The sequence below is a fragment of the Pollachius pollachius genome, assembly GCF_949987615.1.
Source record: "Pollachius pollachius genome assembly, chromosome: 11".
Taxonomy (NCBI): Eukaryota; Metazoa; Chordata; class Actinopteri; order Gadiformes; family Gadidae; genus Pollachius; species Pollachius pollachius.
Genome location: NC_136944.1, coordinates 16,664,315 through 16,688,886, shown reverse-complemented (window position 1 = coordinate 16,688,886; position 24,572 = coordinate 16,664,315). Strand labels below are relative to the sequence as shown.

At 49.1% G+C, this 24,572-nt stretch overlaps 1 protein-coding gene across 1 annotated transcript; it reads left to right on the top strand.

Annotated features, from left to right (window-relative positions):
• The first annotated feature begins 481 nt into the window (after window positions 1-481).
• camsap3 (calmodulin regulated spectrin-associated protein family, member 3) lies at window positions 482-24,555 on the top strand. Its single transcript, XM_079747030.1, has 17 exons — window positions 482-944; window positions 7,938-8,203; window positions 15,178-15,318; window positions 15,611-15,697; window positions 16,766-16,904; window positions 17,015-17,154; window positions 17,364-17,448; window positions 17,568-17,607; window positions 17,696-17,757; window positions 18,034-18,106; window positions 18,221-20,258; window positions 20,367-20,491; window positions 20,787-21,073; window positions 21,219-21,303; window positions 21,458-21,576; window positions 21,720-21,838; window positions 22,027-24,555. The coding sequence occupies exons 1-17, from the start codon at window positions 812-814 to the stop codon at window positions 22,324-22,326; spliced, it is 4,239 nt and encodes a 1,412-aa protein (XP_079603156.1). The 5' UTR covers window positions 482-811; the 3' UTR covers window positions 22,327-24,555.
• The last annotated feature ends 17 nt before the right edge of the window (window positions 24,556-24,572 follow it).

Genomic DNA, 24,572 nt, shown 5'->3' with positions numbered 1-24,572 from the left:
AGCGTAAGTAGTCTTACTATCATACATTTAAATGATTAGGCTACATTTATAAATAATTTCAAGTTCTAGATCAATCATAATAAATATAATACTGATGAAAATGAATTATTGTAGGTTAAATCCATATTAATGTGAATACATTCCCCACCCTTGTATTCAATATGCTTGCTATATGTGAGGTCCTGTGTTGACTCTTCAAACTCGTATGCCTCCTGAAAACAAATGATGCCTTAGGAATTATTTATTTTTAATAAGTTTGACATAAGTGACCTGCCTTTACGTAGCAGGTTACCAGAGAGTAGCTTCTAGAAACAAAAACACCTGTGTAATGGCAGATGCACCTGTCGCGTACAGGACTACCTTCCTACCTGCTGGTGGCGTTCACGGATTCAGGTCCCGCCCTCCTTCTCGGTGCTCCGTCGCTATTGGACAGTGGGCTTCGGAGCACCTGGAAATCAGTCAACGGCGTACAGATCCCACAGCGAGGCACTAGGCACAGCAATGCGTACCAAGGACACAACGAGTGGAGAATAATACTTCATTCAAGTGTCCACATGGGATGGGTCATGTAGTAACTTCTGAAACCGTAGAATAAGTGATATTCTCCTGGTTTCACTTGGAGCAGCAAGGATATTTTTTATGGAAGAGTCCACTAAGGCAGTTCCCGGGCGGATATTTCCCTGTCTGAAGGCTTACCCACATCCGTATTTTCGCCCCGGCGGTATGGAATAGCTTGCTGAAATAATGATCCTTTGATATTGAAACAGTGAACCGAAGCCTACCTTTTGTCTTCCAATTTCCCCTACTCGATATGGAGGACTCTAATGCAACGAGGAAGACTTTCGTGGTCCCGGACATTAAACCATTGGATTTGTATGACAGTACAAGGGGGAAAATATGCGCAAGTGTCGGATGGCTCCTAGCAAAATCATACGGCAATGCAGGTATGTCAGTGTTGCTCACAGTCCCGATTATTTATGGCCCACATAGGCTCTCGGGTAACAACATCCCTTTTTTAATAGCCTAGCATTTCGCAGCAGTGAAGTGCAATAGGAAGCGCATGGAAAGGTGAACTGACCGTAGCCTATGTAAACTCAGCGATTTTACACACACACACACACACACACACACACACACACACACACACACACACACACACACACACACACACACACACACACACACGCACAAAGAGCAGCAGATAAAAGAGTGCCTACAGTCTTATGATCACTTTTGACTACGTCAATATTAGACTAATTGCATGGGGACCATTCGCCGTATTTAAATGTTGAACTAGTCCTGGGTAAGCTCATCCTCGAGGCAATTGTTTCGTATTCTAGGCACAAACTATGCCACTGCTGCTGTGTTTTCATCCTCAGCAGTTAATCCGCTTTGTTTTTTAAATGTAGACCAAACATGATCACTGAGGTCGGTTTGACAGCTTGGACTCAAATATAAAAATTAGAAGTAAAACAAGCAGGTATGTTTTATTTCTGCTGACATGCTGGTACCTTGTCCTACAGAAATGTTTTTGTTGCAACTCTGGTGGTTTGCTCTCAATGTGCGCATCGACTACAGAAACCCACTCGGCCCTTTCGGTGATGCGCAAACACACCCACTTACATTCTTTTGATTTGCACGCCCGGACAATAATGATGACTCAATTTTAACTTAAGGTTAACACCAATAAAGTATCATGAGAATAAGATCTGTCGACTAGCCATGCACTCAACACATTTTGCTTGGATTAACAGCTACAGGGAAATATGCCCCCATCAGCCGTTTGTGGGACAGGGAAGCATGGCTGGTAAAGCTTCAGTCATTTTAATGATGGTCCGTTTTGAACCTATAAGAAAACACGTTATAATTTTGTCTGGGGAATAAGGGTGTGAGCTGAACTCCATTGTATTTCAACAACCCGGTTAAGGCGTTGTGCAATAGCAGTTCATGTGTCCCTGAGTCCAGCACGCTGCTCTATCTATTCCTGCTGTGCGTTCTTCTGCTACGGTTCAACCACGCCCTCTGGTCAAAGTCGCCCTCCGTGACCGGAGGTGGGTTGTTCTAGGAGCTACGAATATCTTCTCAAAAATCTAAGTGCCATCATATGTTCTATGCCCCGGGCTCACAGGCTGAAGAAGCAGCAGCAGCAGCAGCAGCAGGGGATGCCAACACACACAACAGAACCAGCCTAAGGATTTGTTGTAATTTACCGCTATTATGTTGGGCTACTGCAGTGCACACACAGTAGCACAACTGTGACTTTACCAGAATGAGATTATGGCTTATAACATCAACATTAACTACTCGAAACACAAAATAAACATGTTGTAAAGAGATGGACTCAACACTATAATATAAATGTTTTATGACCTCTTTAGTATATAACCCATTTAGGCCTTCATCATTAGTTGACACATTGCAAATCTATAATTTGTAAGATAGGCGCGAGGTGCAATTATACCTTGCGAAAGATAGAGTTTGCAAGACGGATGTTTGCATAACACTGCTGGAACCTGTTGCTGGGGTTCCACCTGGTTACCTGTTAGCGCATGGATCATCAGTAGAGCCTGTTGGAATGTTTATCCTGCTCATCATCACCCTCCTCTCCTCAAACACGGTGGTCAGGCCCTCTCGGGAGTTACCATTTAACCGCCCTAATTGGGACACTAGAGCCCGACTGATACTGGATTTAGGAGTAGATGCCAATCTAGGGAGTCAAATAATGACAGATATCAATATATTGGCCAATATTTCAAATATCGATATCGGACGTTATTCTAGATTTTTCTATATCACGGTATCCTGGATCCTTGATGGAGGGGGGGGTAACAACCCTTCATCGATGCTTTGGTCCACAGCAACATTGCATTAAAACCATGAGCTAAAGGAACTATTACCTGTAGTATGGGGAGGAGCTACTAACCTTCACATAGAACATGATTTAAAATCAGGCTCAAATACTAACTTGCCGTAGGGTTATTGTATTACATTACATTACATAACTGTTATTACAAAACCATTATTCTATAACCATACAGACACCCTCTCCTTACTTCCTGTCAGCATGCTATCGGGGCATATGCTATCAAGCCACATGATCCATGACATGATTAAGGAAGAAGCTCTGCAAGCTAGCGACTGTAACCCCAAGGCCGGGTTACTTTACATCCCGTACAGAGGTACTCTACTGTGCGTCTGCGGTGACCGTGCAGGCTTTTAGGACGTGGCTTGTATGTGAATGGTGCTTTGTACAACCTACTTAGTGTCACACACAGGTGTGTGTGTGTGTGTGTGTGTGTGTGTGTGTGTGTGTGTGTGTGTGTGTGTGTGTGTGTGTGTGTGTGTGTGTGTGTGTGTGTGTGTGTGTGTGTGTGTGTGTGTGTGTGTGTGTGTGTGTGTGTGGGGGGGGGGGGGGGGGGGGGGGTGGCTGGTAATCAAAAAAGAAAAGCTAGAACGTGTTGACTGTTTTGTCCCAGGCTTGTACACTGTAGTGACACTCTTAATCAAATCCAAATGTCTCTGATTTATGGACAAACAGACCATCGTAATCAGTGAACAACCCTCCGGTTCGCATGAATGTGGTTGTTGTCGCCGTTTGTATCTGTTTTTCTAGCTATTTTGATGTGTTCATTCTTTATCTAGGTGTTTTGGATTAGCATATCACTCAGGCCTAGGGAGCCCACGTGGCTCCCAGGGAACATCACAGCCCTTCTCACCACTGCCAGATTTAGGGACCATTAAAACAGGACCTGGCTTTGTTCTCCAACCCGAGCGTAATCATGCCTATTTGATCCTACCACATGATGAAAAACCTTTAGAAAGTACTTTTGTTTTTAGCCTTATCAAAGCGACCACATGGATGTTAAGCCATCATAATTGAGTTAAATATTTGCCCTTTACCCAATAATTGATGTGGCATGGTGGTTGATTTATTAATCTTAATAATCCAATATTTTCAATATGAACAGTTGTATTTGCTAAAAGTTTCCATCCCCAAAACTACCACCAATGGGCATCATTTATTATTATTATGACTACTTTTTAGCATGCCATTTAAAACTCCTGAGCATTCAGACTCCAGTGAATTACAGAAGCCATAATGCCAGTGTCTCTGAAGGGGTGAGGCAGCTGGGCAACTCAGAATATCCAGTCCTGCACAAATTTGTCCACTTGTGTGCCAGTTAATTAATACAAAGAGCTTCTTAATGTCCACCGTTCCCATGGCAACCCCCTTGAAATCCAACGCTGGCCGATCCACTTGGGCACTCAAGATTGGGCATGGCGGGACAAGGTCTGCCCGGACTGAATACTCCCACGGGATCGTGAAGGGCTCGCACTGGGCCATATTTTGTGCGGCACCTTGTTTGTTTGTGTTCTTATGCGTTTGGGCTGATTACTGTTGATTACACTGGCGACGTGACTGTTTACTGTAATGTTTGTGACATGACCCCCAGGGCTAACTCAATCTCTTTAATTCAACACATGGCCTCTGTTAGGCTATCACCGGGCGATTATAGAGCTTGCACAACTCAACCAAGAAACAAATGTTCTATGGAACAGATTTTTTTGTTTGTTTATGAGTTTGAAAGTTAACTGAAATCATTTGTGGTTGTATTTTCTTTGCTGTGATCCTAATGGAAATTGATTGATAATATGAAGGAAAACCTAATAGGCTGCATGATGAAATCTGTGAGGAATTCCTGGAAAAGGCTATTTATCAATCTGTGGCCTTTAGATTTGCACACACAGATTTGCATCTTGAATAGATAATAATGTTGCCCACTCCATTATACCCTGATAACCAGCTCTCCCCGGGGCCATCAATATGTGCTTCTATTTAACCTTTGCTTTCCCAATGTAGACACATAAACATTCCATGACCTGTTGACCTTTGCGCCTGAACCCGAGACTAAAGTTTGCATCACTTAGACAGGATCTTATATTTGAATTATAAATATTATCCGGGAGATGTGTTGATATCGGCATTCTGGTAACGGCGCACAATACCAATGCTATCTTAAGCATTAAGCTATCTTTGGATAGCATTTAGCTAACCAGTTGTGTTCAATTCAATTTTATTTGTATAGCCCTTAATCACCATTACAGTCTCAAAGGGCTTAACAAGTCAAATATTTATGACACCCCCCTTTACCCAAGCCCCCACAAGGGCAAGAAAAAACTCCCTTGAAATTAGCAAGGAAGAAATCTTGAGAAGAAACGCATAGTGGGGGATCCTTCTTCCAGGGATGGTCAGGAGTGCAATGGGTGCCATAATTGACATACAGGTAAATACATGCACAAAAATGGTGATGTGGTGCTGGCCGGTTGACCATGAGGAGAGTCCAGGCATCCAGTCCAGTCACCGCAACATGCTAAAACAGACAGAATACTGAATTAGAACGGAACAGCACATAGCGGGAATGTATACTGCATTAACAAAACACAAACAACCAGAGTGGTCTTCACTTCGCATTTTCACAATCGTTTTCACAATCCTATGTTCCAAATGCAAGATCGTAGAGGTGCGTTTTGAGCTTTCCTTTGAATAGCTCCACAGAGTCAGCTTCCCTGATCACTTGTGGCAGCCTATTCCATAGGAAGGGGGCTCGATAGGCAAACGCTCTCTGTCCGGCCGATTTCTTTTTAACCTTCGGCAGTGAAAGAAGGCCAGCTCCCGAAGACCGGAGGGACCGAGAAGGACTATAAGGAATGATCAGGTCCTTCAGGTAGGATGGAGAAGATCCATGCACGGCTTTATAGGTTAGCAGTAGCACCTTAAAGTCCGATCTGAAAGTTATTGGTAGCCAGTGCAGAGAGGCGAGAATAGGTGTGATATGATCAAACCTTCTCGTTCTGGTCAGCAGTCTAGCTGCAGCATTCTGTACAAGCTGTAGACTTTTTGTGGTAGATTTTGGTAGTCCCGAGAACAGTGCATTGCAATAATCCAGTCTTGATGAAACAAATGCATGAATCAGTGTCTCTGCATCCGCTGCAGATAACATTGGTCTGATTCTTGCAATGTTTCTCAGATGGAAAAATCTATATAACAATCTATAACAATGTTAATCATTATTGATCAGGGGTGGTGTTGATGAATTATATGAAATGGCCTTTCATCAACTTTTAAAGTTGTTGGTATTTTCAAATGTTACCCTATTTAAAAAAATATATATAGCCTGTCCGTTTATCTTGGCCTTAAGTAGAATGACACACAGTCAATTGTTTCTCAAAGCGATATCAAAGCTTCATTTCATTGAGCTGTGGCCTTTGCATTCTGCTTTGCATTCAAGTTCTGTCCTTGCATCACTGGCAGGGCTGCCTTGGTGCCTCATACGGCCTGGTTTTTAGGATTTTGAAACAAGAGTTTGTATGTGGTGTTTTCTCTACGCTGCGATCCCTGGTTGAGTTGAAAAGCAACACAATAGCATTTTTCCCCAACAAAATGACCCATGTGGTGCACATTATTGTTTGACACCTATAGTCCTTCTGCAGCGAGGGCAGGCCGAGGCAAAGCCATTGTCTAACCATGTTTTGTTTTTGGCAAAGTTATGCAAGTACTTGTGTTAGGGGTCCCTAATGACATATGCCAGCTTTTCCACCAAGTGTGTGTGTGTTACACTGTCTGGTTCTCCTTTCCTTTTCAGACATGCATATTATGAAAGTGGTATTTTTCAGCTTTTGGCTCTAGGGTTTAAACACAACCAATGACTGTGTCCAGTATCTGTCTGCCCAATTGCAGGCTATTGGATTGGAAGCGCTACTATTGCTAGTTTCAATAACTCTGAATGCAGTAACACCAGTTCTCTAGAGGGCGTGTCAAGTGTGCATTACAGAGTGTTTGTTCTGTTCTTGTGTACTGAAAAAGCAAGTCTGTATTTAACATTATAATCTCTGTTTGTTACCCATGTAGCCACATCCATACACCCTTGCTAAACATTGTCTGAGGCACAGAGATCAAAATAGTTTTCTGTGGGTTAAGGTGCAGCTTTGTTTGACATTAGTCCGCTCTGGTGACAGTAGAAAGGCAGCTAGCATGCCACAAATGCACAGCAAATATTGCCATTCGCTTAAACGGCCTGTTAAGGAAAGTCTGACGGAGGGTCTTTATCTGAGAGCAAAGAAGTAGGTTATCAAAAGGCCGGTGGGCGGAGCGAATGTGTGTCTGGAAGGGGTCTGACGCTAACCCACGTTCTGAATGTCATCATGTCCCACAAGCCTTGACCCCCGCTGATTACTAGACTGCGATCATAACCAGCCCATGCTTCAGGAGAAACCATGTGACCATGTGGCCTACAGGAATGCACCATGTTATTGAGGATTTACTCTCCCGTGGGCTGTCGCCTTTTACTTTCGTAGTCAAGGGCATGCAGGAGTGCTTTTCCCTTCCTATGCCTGTCTGGTCCCTTTTAGTCACACAAATAATTTTCCCTTTGTCTTGATAGCAATTCTACTGAATTGGGTTACTATATTTTACAATGTTTGACGCGTATACACACGCTTCCTGCCACCCCAGTAATTGTCATTCACTGGTTTGATAAGAGCTCTAGGCCACATGCCAGTTAGTTTCCATCTGGTCTGGGGAATCTTGTAAACGTAGCGCAGCAGCACAGTGTTTTCACATATTCCTAAGCAATGATTACCCATGACTTAGAAGAACATGTAGTGATAAGAGTTTATACAGCCTTTTCATATCGTACGAGGAATGCTGGTCCTATGTAAAGGACACACGCACACGCACACACTTTGTCATCCTGTTTATCTCCAGCGTCCCGGCTTCTCCAGGCGTCAGCTTGCCAACTGTATCTGTCTTGTTGTAGTACTGCCGTTTCCTGGAAGTGAACGTTGACGTGTGTGTCTGTCTGTGTGTGTGTGTGTGTGTGTGTGTGTGTCTCTGTCTGTCTGTCTGTCTGTCTGTCTGTCTGTCTGTCTGTCTGTAGAGAAAGTTCCGGTGGAGCTGCGGGAGCCCTTCTACTGCGACCAGTACGAACAGGAGCACCTCAAGCCCCCCGTCACACGCCTCCTGCTGTCCTCGGAGCTCTACTGCCGCACCTACACCCTGCTGGTGGGGGGCTCGGCGCCGGAGGGGGCCCCCCCGCCGGACAACGCCGCCCTCCTGCGGCTCCTCGCCGACAGAGGCCTGCCCCCGACGGACCTGGACGCGCCGGTGGGCGACGCAGACCTGCGGCGCAAGCCCATCAAAATGGTAGTGTGTGTGTGTGTGTGTGTGTGTGTGTGTGTGTGTGTGTGTGTGTGTGTGTTGTTCCTTAGAAAGTATGGCTAGCTACCTTGGCTCCTGCCACAAAATAGTTCATTTCTTTTTTTAATGGCCTGAGGCCTCTATTGTCCCTTAAATGATCCAAGGGTACCATGGGCAGCACATGTTTCTGGCGCAAATTTGGCCCAGGACACTTGAGCACACTCAAAGGTTACACTCATTTCCCATTAGTGGTTCACAGCACTGAGCCGGGCTGAGAATCAGATGTCATAATATCAACACCGGTGTGGTTGGGAACCCGGAGGTGATGTGTTTTTGGCTCAGCCTTGCCAGAGGCCCCTCTTGTGAGGCACAAGGCACAAGAGAAAGCAGTGTGTAGGGTCGGACAGGTTTTTTTGAGGAGAGCTCCAAACGAATTTATTGTAGGGGATTAAGGGACATCAAAGTCATAAAGGCCCCAACCCCCCCCCCCCCCTGGCTGAAACCCGTCCCCACCCCCACCCTCAGCTGATCCCAGAGGGTGAGTGGATCCAGCTGTGAGCACCAGCATGAACCACATGGGTTCCACTGTCTTAATTCCGGGCTGGGGCTGGAGGGGGTGGGGGGTGGATTGCCCAATCTGAGAAAGGTAAACAATAGGGGGGCAGGGGGAGATACAGATCAGATGGACAACAAGCCAACTGAAACTGGAGACACCGTTTGTGAAGAGTGCTCACCTACCTTCTCTCTCGCTCTCTCTCTGGCTCTCTCTCTCTGGTGGGCTGAAAATTGGATCCCATTCGAAGCAAGAGTAACAGGTTTGACTCTCTGGGTCTTGACAATGAGTCTCTCTCAAGTCTTGACACACATGTTGTGTGAAGCAGACAGTCATTGGTCCCCCAGTCTCACCGAAAAGAAGAACAGCATAAGAACAATAGTGCGTACTCGAACCTGATGGGTGTGTTTTGTGGATGTTGAATCTACAAAAACCCAGCTTCAGGCGGCTTCTCCATGAACAGTATATAAACACGCATGACCCGCCCTCCGGCTACACGCACACAAAGGCTGCTCTGAAAGCCAGGTCGGGAGTCCCCTGGGAGGCAAGATATTGTTCCCACTACACTCAGGTGGAAAGTGCCTGCTCCACTGGCTTTTATCTGGTCGTCATGGCTGCAGGTGGGGCTCCTATTCACAGTGTAGAGACGACGGACGCAGAACATGAAGACACAATTAAGACTGTGTGTGTCTGTTGTGGTTATGATGCATTGGAACAACGTCTAAAGAAAAGAAAATGAAAAGAAACTAGTTATATAAAATCGTAAATACAGAGGACAGAATGCTTGTATTTTAGTATAGGGTTAATGTTTTCAACCGATAAAATATAAAACGTGTTCATTTTTTAAATGGCCTTTACATGGTTTCTTGTTATTTACATAGTCAAAGTTGAACTTGGTGACTCATAGCACATGAGCTCATGGGAAATGTACTCATTGTTTCAGGAGACAATATATATTTGTTATGTATATTATATTGCCACATAGAGCTACTTCTATTACGGGATGTTATGTTGTGGCAGAATTGCTGCATAAGATAAACATCTTAAACATCATGCTTTTGAATGCATGATCGCTTTATGAATCATAATGTTATTCATTGGATATTTATTTGCTCTCCTGGTTGACCCTCCCTTGCACTCAACGTCCATGGTCTCACATCCTTTATATTCCAGGATGATTACAAAGACTGCTTGTCAGAATCACGTGAAAGCACACCTCTTTCTAATCGATCGATCGCTACGATTAGAATCTATTATTGGAGCCCCATGATAACATTACGCGTTGACATTGTTATTATTTTGCCTGTGTCTGGTTGGTTGCTATAGCGATGAGCGATGCACCCAGGCTCTTGACCATGGTGGAGCATCGCTGCCGTCAGGCTGTCATTGAAACTCCCCCTCAGCATAGTTAGCGTTAGCTGCCCTCCGCTGCAGTGCCAAGGCGAGCCTGGAAGTCAGTGGTCGGCAGTGCGATCTGAGCCCTGTTGACTGGTGTGTGTCGGAGAGCGAGAGGGAGAGAAAATGAGAGGGCGAGAGAGAGAGAGAAAGTGGGTCATGCAGTTAACGGCATTAGTGGGATGAAGCAGCAATGCGGGCCCCTGCCAGTGCACGGCTTTATGGGAGCAATCCACTGCAGCGCTGCCTTCATACTAAACCTCCAACGCAGATTTGTGTCAACCACAACAACAAAAAATCCCCCACATGACATGGTCCTCATGTCATGCAATCACACAAACACAAACATGTTAAGCTGCGATGAATGCTGTTCACAGAGCGCTTCAAATTGGTCATTTGAGAATCAATCAATCGGTTCATATTGACTTTTTGGTTTAATGACTTCCCAATTGGTGTGAGTCTGTTTTTGTTTTCGCTGCTCATGCTGCATCCTGACCCAGTCATGGCTCCTCTGAGTCGTAAAAGGGAAGATTTATAGCGGACACACCCTTGGGCCTCGCTTAGGTCGACCACAGCCTCCATCATTAGTCGTCCAGCTCCTCTATCTCCAGCTAGAGACACATCCGTCAGCCAGCCCCTGTGGCTGGTGGTGGTGGTGGTGGTGACCCTTCCCCCACCAATCCTCAGATTTGTGGATAAAGATCTGCAAAGATTAGAGATAATCTTTCATCCAGACTAAACATCAGCATCTACCAGCTGATGAACTACCAGAAATGACCACCATTCAATACCTACTAATATTTGTTTTGGTCGGTTTCAGTCAGTTTAGTGAAAGGGCAAAGTTTATTAATTTGTAATGATGCTGTTTTTGTTAGCGTTTCATTGAACCTGTGGCTAACTAAATTACATTAATTTGAATGTAATTTCTACCAATGATCCTCATTTATGCCATAGAGAAGCCCTCACAGAGCTCTGTTGGTTTTCATCAGCCCCCTTTACTTGATCTTAAATCGCACTGCTGAGTTGGCCGCTTTTCGGTCAAGCAAGCATCAGTCAAGAGCAGGACTGTAATTACAAGTGGCATACTTTATCCCCGGATCAGAAATGCTTAACATTCATGCCTGGCAACATTTGCTTTTGTGAGCATTTGCTGTTCGGAAAAGCCAAATGTGTGGCCAAATACAAGTTGGTATGGTTAGGTGTTTTTAGTTTTCAGACCGGAGACAACAACATGTCTGGATTCTTCTTTGGTCAAATGTTAACACGGAACCAATTTCCGGTGGTGCTTGTACTTTAAGGCTTTCTGCCCTTTGGCCTTTCCCTCTGCAGGACCCCAGTCCTGGCTGACCCAGCACCCCCCGTGACTCTCTCCTTTTACCCTCTCAATAAGCACCCATCCTTAAGCTGGGTGGGGGGGGGGATGTCTGAAACTCATATTGCAGACGTAATCCGACTGAGTTTTTTCCCTAATCACATTTAATGACCAGTAACGATGCCTTTCGCCTTCTTTTCTCTTACTGTGATGTTGACATGTTGTGTGAAAACCAATTCCGCCAGAGCATAATGATTTCCCAGCAGGGGTGCAATTGATGGGGTGGTATTTGATTTTCGCCCCAGTGTCACATGGGTTTGAGGAGGGAGCCCTTCCTCTCAGCGGCTGGAAAGTTCCAATCGACGTGTCGATGATCAGGCTAACAACACTATGCACTACTGTACCCTGGCTTGGGGAGAGGTGCATTGTGGGTCAGCTGGATTGTTGTTGTGGAGATCTGGCAGGCCGTGCTGTGTGTACCCCTCTCTCGCCCTCCTCTCATTAGGGGGAAACTTGTGATTTGGCTTACTAGGCCCTCTGATGCCAGGGGGGCAGTATATCCCTAAACCCCTCCTTCTCTCTCTCTCCCTCATCCCCCCCCCATCCCCATTCAATCCTCTTCTTTGTCAAGATCGGGCCCTCTGCTCCCTCCTGAATAATTACTGTACAGAGAAAGACGGCACCGGCCACTCTCACTCACTCACTCACTCACTGTGTGTTAACCTTGCTGCATCATGCACTCGGTTTGTGGTTTGTTATACAGCTTCTCCCCTCGGAACTCAACATCAATGGCATAGTTTCATCTGGCTTTTGAAATGGGTACGGTTATCAATGAGGTCTTATGAGTCTTCATTGTAATCCGCCTATGGTGGCTAACGATCAATCGCTGGCTCGCAGGATAAGGGGAGACGCTACCGGGCATGACTCAGCCTCCTTCTCACAACGCTGTGATGACATCATTAGTGAGCTCTCTCTCTCTCTCCTCATTTGTTTCTGTATCCAATACCCTTACGTCATCCCCGTTGTCCCCGGCAGGACCAGACAACTTCATGTCAGCCCGACGAGCGATGTCTGACAGACACGGAGCCACGAAGCAGGCAGCTCTAGCCTCGGGAATGATGTTGTTCTTTTTAGTTGTTTTTTTTTAGGGCAGGCGAGCCAGAGTTAACTTAATGAGTGAGTGACTGCACTGCAGTACTCCACAGAGATTGAGCACTCTCTTCCCCCCCCCCCCCCCGAAGCTATTTGACAGGCCTCTGCTGGCATAGCCTGCACTGCTGTGCTGTCCCCTAGTTCAGGGTCCGCGCAGGTCAGCACTTTACATCAAGGCTGAGCAGACAAACACGTGGACGGGATCGCTGCATGTAACGTGCAAACGGTGTGTGTAGTGCTGAGAACAAAGTGGGGACGCGGCACCGGTCGGCCAGTCTCAAGGCCTTCGGCGTGGAATTCATAAGCAGTTCAAGGCCACATGTACGGGTTTGCACCGATTAGGATTAAAGCGTCAAACAGAGGGATTGCAAGAATGACCCCTTTGGCTGGAATGTGTTTTTCTGGGACCTGCCAGTTCTCCCCTGTTGGCTGGAGGTTGTTGCAACATTAAGCTTGTTGTGGTTAGGCTGTGGCAGCCCCCTTCCCTCTGCCACTCGGGACAGAAGGGAACCGGTGTCCCAATAAACCGCGATGACCAATAAAATGGTCACTAGAGACGGGGAAGTGTTAGACACGTTCTGGGCTGGCTCGGCTCGGAAGGAAGACCGCTCTAGAGGTAGCTCATCGAGTGATCCGACGTCTTGCTGGTTGGAAAAACAAGCGTGGTGTTGTGAAATGCTCTAGGGGAGGGTCACATGCAGGTCAATAGTCCTTACTTGTTCAAGATTCAAAACTGCATATCCCTTTGTAGTGCTAAAAACTGGTTTTGACCTGTATAGCGGTGGAGTCACACAGTAGATATACAGAAATGAATACAATAAAATTACTCTGAGAAGACATGTACCATTGGGATATGTTGTGTCCAATGTTCACTGCACTTGCCTTTTGAATGGTGTTGATAGTTCCCGGAGAGCAGGTAAAGGCAAGTTTACTAAATAAACAAGGAAGAAAGTGTGTGTGTGTTCTTAAACCTAGCGTGGTGGCATTCCTGCCTGCGTGTGTCACCTAAATTAATACTTTACTTGTGCACTCTTCAACCACTTCTCTGACATTGATTAAGTATGTCTGTTTGGTATAAACAAGCTTCTTGCTCTTCCGTTTGGGTCAAAGGTCGGTCCGTTCTGTGGCTTCATACTGATAGAGGTAAACATTGTGAAACAGGGTTATTAATCAATCAACCTCAATCATATGGCAATTGAAAAAAGCATCCCAACACACAAACAGACCTTCATTCCATTTTTAATATTAGCTTGGAAGTTTTTCTTTAGTGTGTGTGTTTTTGTTTTTAATACGATCAAAGCATTCAAGTCATTGACTAGCATAAACCGAGACGGTAGGTACAGTACTAGTATGTGACTGATGCCAGCGTTGCTAATGAGCTAACAGTCTTAGAGTGGTTAAGGCGCTCACCCTGACTGATCAAGTCGTGCTGTGGTGGGTGCCTTTTAATGGGCTCTGAGCATTAGAAGAAACAGCCTCCACAAGGAAATCTCCACTGCGAAGGGAAGCACCAATTATCCTTGGTTTGTTTTGCTAGTATATTAGTTATGCATAACTTGGCATCCATGTTGTAAAAAATTATTTGATGTTGGTGTTGTTTTTTCCACCACAGTGTGCTTTGTTGTTGTTTTGAAATTGTTAAGGGTGACAAGATTTCTATATTTGCGTGAAAATTCTTGTTCCCTGAGCAGCCACCAACGCAAACGCATGCATTCAAACTATGGAAAATACCTCTGTAGCAAAGAATACAATGATTTTCTTCTGGCCTGTCGGCCAGTTCACTGTTTGAAATGCAGTGAGTCTGCAACATGAGTCATACTACAAGCATATTGTGTTGGAAACCCTAGAAGGTAGAGGCAAAAGGGGTAATTTAACTGAAGACAGGATATAAAGGGAAGACTGTTGCATGAAAGTTCCTGTAATGTCAACATGTCTATATCAATTATATATGAATCCATTTCACCCTGAAGTAGCGTATGATGGGGCTGGCAAAGGGATCTAAATGCAAGGATGGTATGCATTATAAGGCAGGTATTCTGCGCTATGTGGTTTAATCCGTCCAACAGGTTACACAGACTGTTAAAGATTTAAATGAGACACATGAAACAATAGGAACATATTTGGTTAGTCATCAAATGTAACAGTGTGGCATACCCTGGAATTCAATATTGTTGTGGGGATTACTGCTGACTCAGAGCTGCCCACTTGCGACCTCTGCTGTTTCAACATTGTAAATACCCTCTAATTTGCTGCAGAATGCGCTAGTTACTTGCCTGTACCGCATGTGCACTGTGACCAGGGGCGTAGGAATGAGTTTAACATTGGGGGGGACACATATCGGAAACCTGACAGATCCGGTATCATTTTTAGGTGGGACAAATGCGCCTGTCTCCGATATTGGAGGGGACACGTCCCCCCCGGTTCCTACGCCCTTGACTGTGACCAATGCCTTGTCATGTAGATGGAAATGGCCTACGATTGAGTTACGGTTAGTTGACGGCTCTTTGACCGATGTGTGATCTTTGTCCTTGTTCCTACCATTTCCCCCTCCCAATCCGATTGGTGCAGAGTGCCCACCTGGCCTTGATGGACGCCCTCATGGCGGTGGGTGCCATGGAGACAGTGGCAACGGCGAAGACACGCGGTGCAGGGGGGCTGCTTGGCGGTGGGACCAGCTGGCAGGAGCCACTCCTTCACTGGGTTAACGAGGTGAGGGAAAGGCCACAGACGTCAGCTTAATGTCTGGCTTTTCTTATTGTTTTAGTAGAAGCCCCTTGTGTTTCACTCGATAAACAATTGGCAATGGGTTGTTTTTATCATTTTGTATATGATACGTTTTCTGCGTTTCTTATGACAAAAGTACTTATTGTAAGTCGCTTTGGATAAAAGCATAGTGTAGAATAGCCACCTCTATAGGACTTTGTGGGTGGACTTTCATTTGTAGCCTATTGATCTGACTCGATCAGTATGGTGCGTTCAAGGCTGTTCTGTCTTTCTCCAGTTAAACCAAAAGCTGAGACAGATGGAAGAAGGGAGCCAAGACGATCCGGCCCAAACCAACCAAGAGCCCGAGTCCGTGCAGCCCTCGGTGAGTACTCCCTTCCACTTCGACTTGATCCACGGTTATTGACGTTTCCACTCAAGTGCTCCGAAACGCATGTTTATCCCTTTGGGAGATTAGGCTTTTAACCATTACGTAAAACGTTTGCAAGCACTAGTCTTAGCACGATACTTGACCAGTATTTGCGGCCCAACTTAACAAGCATAACGCTATTTATACCAAATGAATGATGGGATGACTCTGGGGCTCTTGTGTAGGTTGGGCTTTATTTGTATTTCTTTAGCGGTACCATCTTCACTATCCTCTCTCCCTGTTTCTTCTAGTTGTAGTTAATACCTGTCCTATCCACTTGTTTGTCCATTTTCCTTTCTGTCTGTCTCTCTCCGTCCGTCTCTGTGTCTCTCTCCGTCTCCTGTGCTTTGCCCTCCTGTCTCCTGACAGTGTCCCACTCGCTGGTATTGGAAACTTGTTCCTGTAAGTTCCTCTTCCCTCCCCTCCTGCTAGCCCCCCCTTCCGTTTCTCCATCGCTCCCACCTATCCATCCGCTCTCTCTCTTGCCCCCCCCCGGCGGGAGCCAGGAAGGTCAGGTTCAGGTCTGGTCCTCATTTCTGTACCCTGTGTGCGATGCATGCGGCCACACACCTCCCACCCTATGGTCTGCGTGGGACGGCACACGTCACCTTGCGCTGTGGCTGGCCCTTACATGTGAGGGAGACACTGTGTGTTTCGCGGCGAGGCATCGACCTGCCCTAGTAACTTCTCTACACTCTCTTTGCTCGCTCGCCCCCTCTCTCTCGCCTCGTGGGACCCTCACTTGCCCCACTTTCTCAGCTTTTTTTTTTTTCTGCTCGGATTCAATTACTCCCCTCGGCGCTTACCGTTTGCCTGCCTGTCCTTCTTTCGTTACCCGTGAGCATGGTCTGTTTTTGGATACCGTTATGTGCATCGGTACCGCATACATTTCTGCCATGAGGCTGATGGTTTGTTTTGAATGCCTAAATGTTTTGAGATTGACCTCCAATGGGATGAGATCAGGGATGTCTCCAAAGATTGGAGCTGTTTTAAGTGTCTCTTTCCTGGTTTTTGCTTCCTCAGCTGCGGTATAGGAAGGATAAGACGCAGTCCAGACAGAAACCCATTTTCCCGATAGTGAATGAGGTCAAAGACCTGTCTACTGGTTGTGCTGTTGTTGCTGTAATGCACTACTACTGCCCTGATCTGTTACGACTTGAAGGTATGGCGGGACGTTGGTTTTGAACTTCAAAGTGCTCAAGAATAGAATACAAGTTACAGTTTTTTGCTGCTGGTGCCTAATAGGCCTTTTGTCCAATCCCTCCTCGATAGATGTTTGTATGAAGGATGCCATGTCTGCAGCGGACAGCTTGTCCAACCTGCATTTCATCCGTGAGTTCTGCGAAAGTTGTTTAAAAAGCTGCTGTTCCTTGGCACTGGAAGATATGCTTTACGCACCACCAGAGCTTCAGGTACACACGCATGGCTACCTACACTCCCTCACTCACTCCCTCACTCACTCACCAACTCACTCACTCACACGTATTTGCTGTCAAATGCAAACACCCTCGGGCACACAACATTCTGCACTTGCACTTTACTAATTCCTTCAGAGTGTTTGCTGTCTGTGATAATTCCCATTCTGGTTGAGACTGAAACATTCTGGTTGTCATGTGTGTAGAGCAACTGGCTGAGCTTTCTCGCTGAGCTGCTGAACTGGTTTGAAGTACGAAGGCCAGAGTTCGTCCAACCCAGAGACTCATCAGGTGAGCGAAACCCATTACCGGCTCGTTTGTGAGATCCGCTGTGACTGCAGGGGCGTTACCGACACAGGGGTCAGTTCAGACCTCAGTCATCTAATGCGAGGGGTCTTCTTGTCCACTAGATGGCTCCAGACCAGCAGTGCCAGCCAGCTCCAGTAAGAGGTACACAGGCGTCCTTCCTCATGACCGTGAAGTACTTGGTAAAACTGAAAAGTGTGCCAATCTTTTTTTGTCTTTTTATATTTTCCAGTGGCTCACCTTCAATCTTTAGGAAGCCCTTCGTTCCCATCTCGTCCCACTTGTCCCAGTCAGGTGAGCGGAACTGAGATTGCTCTTTTTGGTGTTGTGTGTATCTGCACTCTCCCTATCGTTTGTAAACCATTATTTGTAAAATGTCATTCTCGCCCTTATTGATGTTTGAATGCGTAAATATATTTTTCATATCTTTTTGTGAGATTTTGATGGTGTTTATCCCTGCGTGATATGCATGCCTTACCTTTTTTTGTCTGTGTTTGTCTGTGTCTGTGTGTGTGTGTGTGTGTGTGTGTGTGTGTGTGTGTGTGTGTGTCCGTCCCCCAATGTACTCAGGACCTTTGACTCAGTCTACCTCACTGTCTCATCTAGAAAATGCAGGAAAGACAAAGATCCGGAAACCCCTCAGGTAGGCCCGGGCAACATCCAGACGACTCCCTCCCAACTGCACACCTGTGATCAGCATCTGTGCTCGTCCTTAAAGCCTCTCTCTGTCCCCCCCGCCCCCCGCCCCTCTCCCCAGCCGCCCCCTGTCAGCCGTGTCTTTCAGCATCCCCTTCGGCCTGGACAGCGACGTGGACGTGGTGATGGGCGACCCCCTCATCACGCGCTCCGTCAGCTCGGACCAGCTCACCCCGGGGGGCCCGGCCAAGGCCAGGGCGCCCTTCGCCCCCCCCGGGGACCTCGCCCACCTGCTGCCCCGAGCCAACGGGCCCCAGAGGGCCTCGTGGGTCACCCAGAGCCCCAGCGCCCCGCGGCTGGCCGAGAACGGCCACCAGCGGGAGAGCGAGGCGGGGGAGCTGCCCACCATCGAGGAGGCCCTGCAGATCATCCACAACGAGAGCAAGATGGAGCCCCGGCACCACCCGGACGGGGCCCCCGACGGCTTCTACCTCCACTCCCCCGACGACCAGGCGGGGGGCCGGCACGCGGGCGGCCCCCCGCCCGTGAGCTGCTCGGCGCCCTCGCGCTCGGGGACGATGTACCGGCCCGCGGCAGAGCCCCGGGAGCCCGAGCGTACCCGGAACCCCTCGGAGGGCTCCCGGGACGACGACTCGGTCCTGAGGGACGGCAGCGTGGACTCGGACGCCTCGGAGGACCCGCCCAAGACCCCCGCCCCCGCCGCCGCCGCGCCCCCCTGGCGCCCCCGCGGCAAAGAGCCGTCGGACAGCGGCGTGAAGATGACCAGCTTCGCCGAGCGCAAGAAGAGACACGGCCTGGAGTCCCCCAAGGCCGGCGAGCCCCCCGCCGGGCCCCCGGGCGGGGGCGACGCAGCGGCCCGCGACGCAGCGGCCCGCGCCACCGAGGAGGGCCCGGGCAAGAGCCCGAAGCTCACCAACGAGATGTCGGAGCTGGGGGTGCGGCTGGAGGAGAAGCGCAAAGCCATCGAGGCCCAGAAGAAACGCATCGAGGCCATCTTTGCTAAGCACCGGCAGCGGCTGGGCAAGAGCGCCTTCCTGCAGCTGAAGAAGGAGCAGGGCGAGGGCGGCGAGGAGAACGGCCAGGGCCACCCTGCCGCCGCCGCCGCCGACGGAGACCTCGCCGGCCTGACGCTGGAGGAGAGGCTGGCCCGCATGGAGCAGGAGGAGAAGGGGCACGACGAGGGTCGCCCCTCGAAGGACGAGGGCGGCGACAGAGCGGGGGCTCAGGCCGACAAAAAGGCGGCTCCCTCGGGCGAGAAGGCCACGGCGCCGCTGGGCGACTACAACAACGCTGTGTCCAAGCTGACAGCGGCGCTGAGCTCCCTTCAGAGCGACATGCAGCGCCTCTCGGACCAGCAGAGCCAGCTGATCCGGAAGAAGCCGGCGGCGCCCGGCACCCGGTCCTGGGTCATCCCGCCCGGCCCCAAGCCCCCCGCGGCGGGGCGCTCGTCCCGCGAGCCCTCGCGGGACCTCAACTCGGCCTCCTCCTCCTCCTCGCCGTCGCCCTCGCGCCGAGCCCCGGGCCAAACGCCGCCGCCCAAGTCGCCGCACGCTCACCGCCGGGCCCAGTCGGCGCCGCCAAAGAGCCCCAAGCACCAGCAGGCGCGCCCGCTGGACCCAAAGGGCCCCGGGATGTCCCGGGTGCTCACGGCGCCGCGCAACGTGGACCGCATCCCCCACCTGCGCCGGGTGGACCCCTGGCAGTGCAAGGTGCAGACCTCCTCGTCCTTCACCATCGGCTCGGACGACCGGCCGGCCGACCTGTACCACTCCCCCGACCCGACGCCGGCCCACACCCCCGACTCCACACCGGCGCCCACGCCCACGCCGCCGCGCCTCCCGGCCGAGGACGCCCTGTCGGAGGCGGGCTCCAACGACAACCAAAGCATCTTCAGCATGGAGCTGGACACCCCCCGGAAGGAGCGGCCGGCCGTGGGGGGCAGCAGCTCCGGGGCCCCCTCGGAGTGCTCGTTCGAGAGCGACGCCGTGTTCAACGGCGACAAGCGCAGCGGGCTGGTAGAGGTCTCCCTGCTGGCCGCCGGGGGGGAGGACGAGGAGCAGGGCCCCGACCCGTTCTCGGACTCCCTGAGCGACGCGACCGAGCCCGAGCTGAGGAGCGGCCTGGGGTTCTTCTTTAAGGTAGGCGGACCGGAAGGATGGACGTTTGTCTCGGTGTCGTGATCAGGTGTCGTGGTCGTCGTCTGTGAATTGAGTGGTTTGTTTTTTTGCGTGCGTTCCGTTGAGCAGGATGACAAGGAGCGCCCGGAGGATGAGATGGCCCAGCGCAGGGCGGCGCTGCTGGAGAAGCAGCAGAAGAGGGCGGATGAGATGAAGAAACGCAAGCTGGAGCAGGAAAAGGAAAAAGAAGCCAAGTAGGGACTTGCTTTATAAAATGAAGAGTCGATCAATTGATTGATTGATGGTCAGGAAATAAACTGAGAATAGTTCTGATAACTCATGAATTGTTTTAATATTGTATCAAGGACATCAAATATATACAATTCTGCTTATGGCTTTCAGGTGAAAGGACGACTAGTAGTAAAGTTTGTTTTCACAGATCCTTATCAAGAGATCAGAGTGGATGAATCATCTCGTCAAACTGGCCCTTTTTATGAACCCACTGAATCTGACTTCATCTGAGCCCCGTTTCGGCCCTTCCCTTCTCAGCAGGCCACAGTGGATGACCATCGAGGGCTGGGGGGACAAGGGGGACTCGCGGCCTTCAACCCCAGGCACCCCAACGGGGTCAAGCACCCCCACCGCCGAGGGGACGCCCCAGCGCAGGGGGGACTTCACCCGGCTGGAGTACGAGCGGAGACACCAGCTGAAGGTCATGGAGGACCTGGGCAAGGTCCTGAGGCAGAAGCCCACCACCGTCCGCGGCGTGAAGAACCGGCCCAAGACCGTCTTCCGAGACGACTCAGGCCTGTCCCGCAGCCCCGCTAAGGGTTTTGGTAGGCCACTCGCCAGTGTTTCCCCCGGAAAATATATCAATAAAATCAGATTTCGTCTGTCCCGATTCATCAATGTCCAACGGTCGGGTTTTTCTATTCTATCATCCATTCAAACCCTCGCCCGTTCCTCCCTCGCTCCTACCAGACACCAGGTTGAACAAGCAGTACTCCCACTCCACCATGAACCTGTCCTCAGTGGCCAACGACCTGACCGTCAGGAAGTCCCCCAGGTATCTGTCAAAGTTAAAGCAACTTGAAAGCCTCTATTATTATACTATTCAAGCAAATAACTTCCCCCATGATTTACACTATTAATACGACGACAAGAAACTGTTCTCAGGCCCCGTATCCTCAATCTTCCCTGTGTTGTCCTCTCTGCCTCAGCCGCTCCCACTCGCCTGCCAGGCGAAGCTCCCCGGGGAGGGTGAGCTCCCAGAACGGGGACAGGGACTGGGAGAACGGTTCCACCATTTCCTCCCCGGCCTCCATACCGGAGTACACCGGTGAGCCAGCATCTCAAGCCACGTTGCGTGTGTGTCCGTGTGTGTGTGTGTGTGTGTGTGTGTGTCTGCGTGTGTCCGTGTGTCCGTGTGTGTCCCTCTTTCGTATGCTAAACGTCTTTTGCAAACGCTGTTTTGTTTTCCAGGGCCCAAGCTGTACAAGGAGCCCAGCTTCAAGTCAAATAAGTTCATCATCCACAACGCTATCTCTCGCTGCTGCCTCGCCGGCAAGGTCAACGAACCGCAGAAAAACAAGATTGTAGAGGTAAGCTGCCCCCCCCCCCCCCCCCGTTACAGAGTCCAAACTGTCCCCAACTGGGCTACAAGTCACTGTGATCCCCTCTGTACACTTCCACTTACAAGAACTGTCGTCACACGGCCGTCACTCCCTACCCCCAACCCGCTCACCCTCCACTCATCATGTCCCTTCTCCCCCTCCTGAAAAAACCCCAGGAAATGGAAAAGAGCCCGGCCAACCACTTCCTCATCCTGTTCCGGGACGCCAGCTGCCAGTTCCGGGCGGTGTACACCATGAACCCGGAGACGGAGGAGATGGTGCGTCTGACCGGCGTCGGGCCCCGAGTCATCGGCCCCGACATGGTCGAGTCCATCTTCAAGTACAGCTCGGACCGCAAGCAGTTCACCGCCATCCCGTCCAAAACCATGTCCATGAGCGTGGACGCCTTCACCATCCCCGCGCAACTCTGGCAGAAACGCCCCGGAACGCCCAAGAAGCTTGGCACTCCCAAATAGCATCTCCTCCCTGACCTCACCTCTGACGTCAAAGGCAAGCAACAGAAGGCCACGCTCTCCTCATAGTGGAGTTCTGTCACTTCCCTCTCCTCCCCTCTTTTAAAAGCCCCCCTTCTTCCTCACAGGTACAGCATGAGGGTTGTGGAGTTGAGGGCTTGCTGCTAGGCAACGGTCTGGACCGGCCGGTGGGGGGGGGGGATACACCGCTCACCATGACGAGACACCGACGGCCAACGAAAACCCACAACTATTGCCATCCGTCGAAAGCCCTTGCGCTGTAGATCGCGGCCCCTTGAGCCGATGGTCGCGACTGCCACAGTTTTACCTGCCTTGCGAAAAAACGAAAAAAAGATATGCTGTATATATCTAAATCTGGTTTTATCTGGATGGACAATCAAATGCTGTGTTGTCCTTTTTTGCTCATTCTTTGCCTATGCCTTGCTGTTCCAGTGCCCCGTGGCCGACTCTGTGAGACGAGTCATGCTGCCATCCCCACCCCCCCACACGTAATAGAGCCAGGTGGATCCAGAGTAAATTCTGATCCTTCCCTTTTCCCCATTCCTGCTTTTCGTTCTCAAGGCTGCCTTCTCGTACCATCCCCCCCCCCCCCCCCCCCCCCCCCCCTTTCTCCGATGCTTTCTTTCATCTCCTGAGAGCAGGGCCTCAACTCTCAGGTACGGGTGAAATGAACCGCGGGTAACACTACTCTCGTATGAATGTAGGGTACACACACATGCTCACACACGCTGATTCCATAACTGGGGGCGTTTTGATTGGTTGACACAGACCAGGAAGTACTGTAGGCGGTGGCAGGTTTCCCTTGGGGAGGAGGAGGAGGAGGGGTGGTGTTGGGGTTAGTGGTGATGTATGTGGCTTTCAGCATCCACTCTGCCTGTGCCCTCAGGGATAGTGTGGTTCCGCTTCGGCTGTCTGTCGGCTGTAGACGTCTGGATGTTTTTTGGTTAAAAATAAAAATGAATCTTCATTCTGACATGTGTTTGCTGGACAAATTGCCACAACTTTTTTGCGAGAGAAAACGAAAATGAAGATCCACCCGTCATTTTTCCTACTATGTTATGAAGGAGGGCTTTATTCTGTGTCTCCGCATCACGGATGTGGGAACCCGGTAATCACTTTGGGTGTAATATATGATGATTCAATTTCTTGTATTATTTCTTTCATTTTGACACTGATTTTTGTATACAAGTAAGTTGACATTTGTAAGCTATTAATAAGCTAGCCTGCGCTTAAGCATTTGGTGAGATGTATGTCCGGGGTGGCTGATGGCGCAAGAAGAAACGCTGTTGTGTCACATGAGAAGGTGCTTGAGAACTCCTCTGAATCTAGGACGAATAAAATACTCTAGTTCATGAACAAGCTGTTTTCACGTTGTGTACTGCCCTTGTGTGTGCGAGTGTCCTTGCACGAGAACGGTGAGGTCCACTTTGACGATGAAGGATGATTTATGAATGCTCCAGCCCAACTCCCCCACCCCACCCACCCCTACTCACAGCAGCCCTCCTCTGAGGCTTGGGCAGAATGTAATAAAAAAAAACCACGTGTCGCCATTCTGCTCATCCGATTGGGGGAAATAACTATTGAACGTATGAATTGCTCTGTGCAGCAGGGCATCATGGCCACAAAAAATCAATCCCCCCTCTCCCTTTTTGCCTTCCTAAGCACTGCAGGAGGTGGGTGTTAGACCGCAGTCCTGCATCCCATGCCACTTTAACATCTCATACTGCCGCCAATCGATGTATAGAGTTGACATGAGATACATTTTTAGTGCTGTAGAAAATATCCGGGGGGCCATGGTAATAATTTCTTTGAAAAACTGAGGTGGTTACTATGGTGTGATCCAGTGTGTATGGAAGTAGAGATGTTTGTATATAATTGTTTGTAAAAAGAAGAAAATCTATGGTAGGTGAACACAATCTGTGCAATAGTTCCATGTTCCACCAGGGTTTATTTATTGGGTATGGATTAGATGGTGGATTAGATGTGTATGTTCAGATTCTATTATTTATGTCCTTTTATTTTTCCGCCGTGATGATTCACTCTTCTTAATTTCATAGAATTCGTGTTGTAACCCATTCTTATTATTTTGCCGTTTCATGTCTGAGGTGCCAGAGTGGCTGTGTTCATTTCATGTTATTTCAACTGAAAAAAAACTTCTTTTTTTTCTCCTGGAAACTGGACCACAAAAATTAAAGAATCCTTTTTAAATCATCTTGTGTTACATCCAT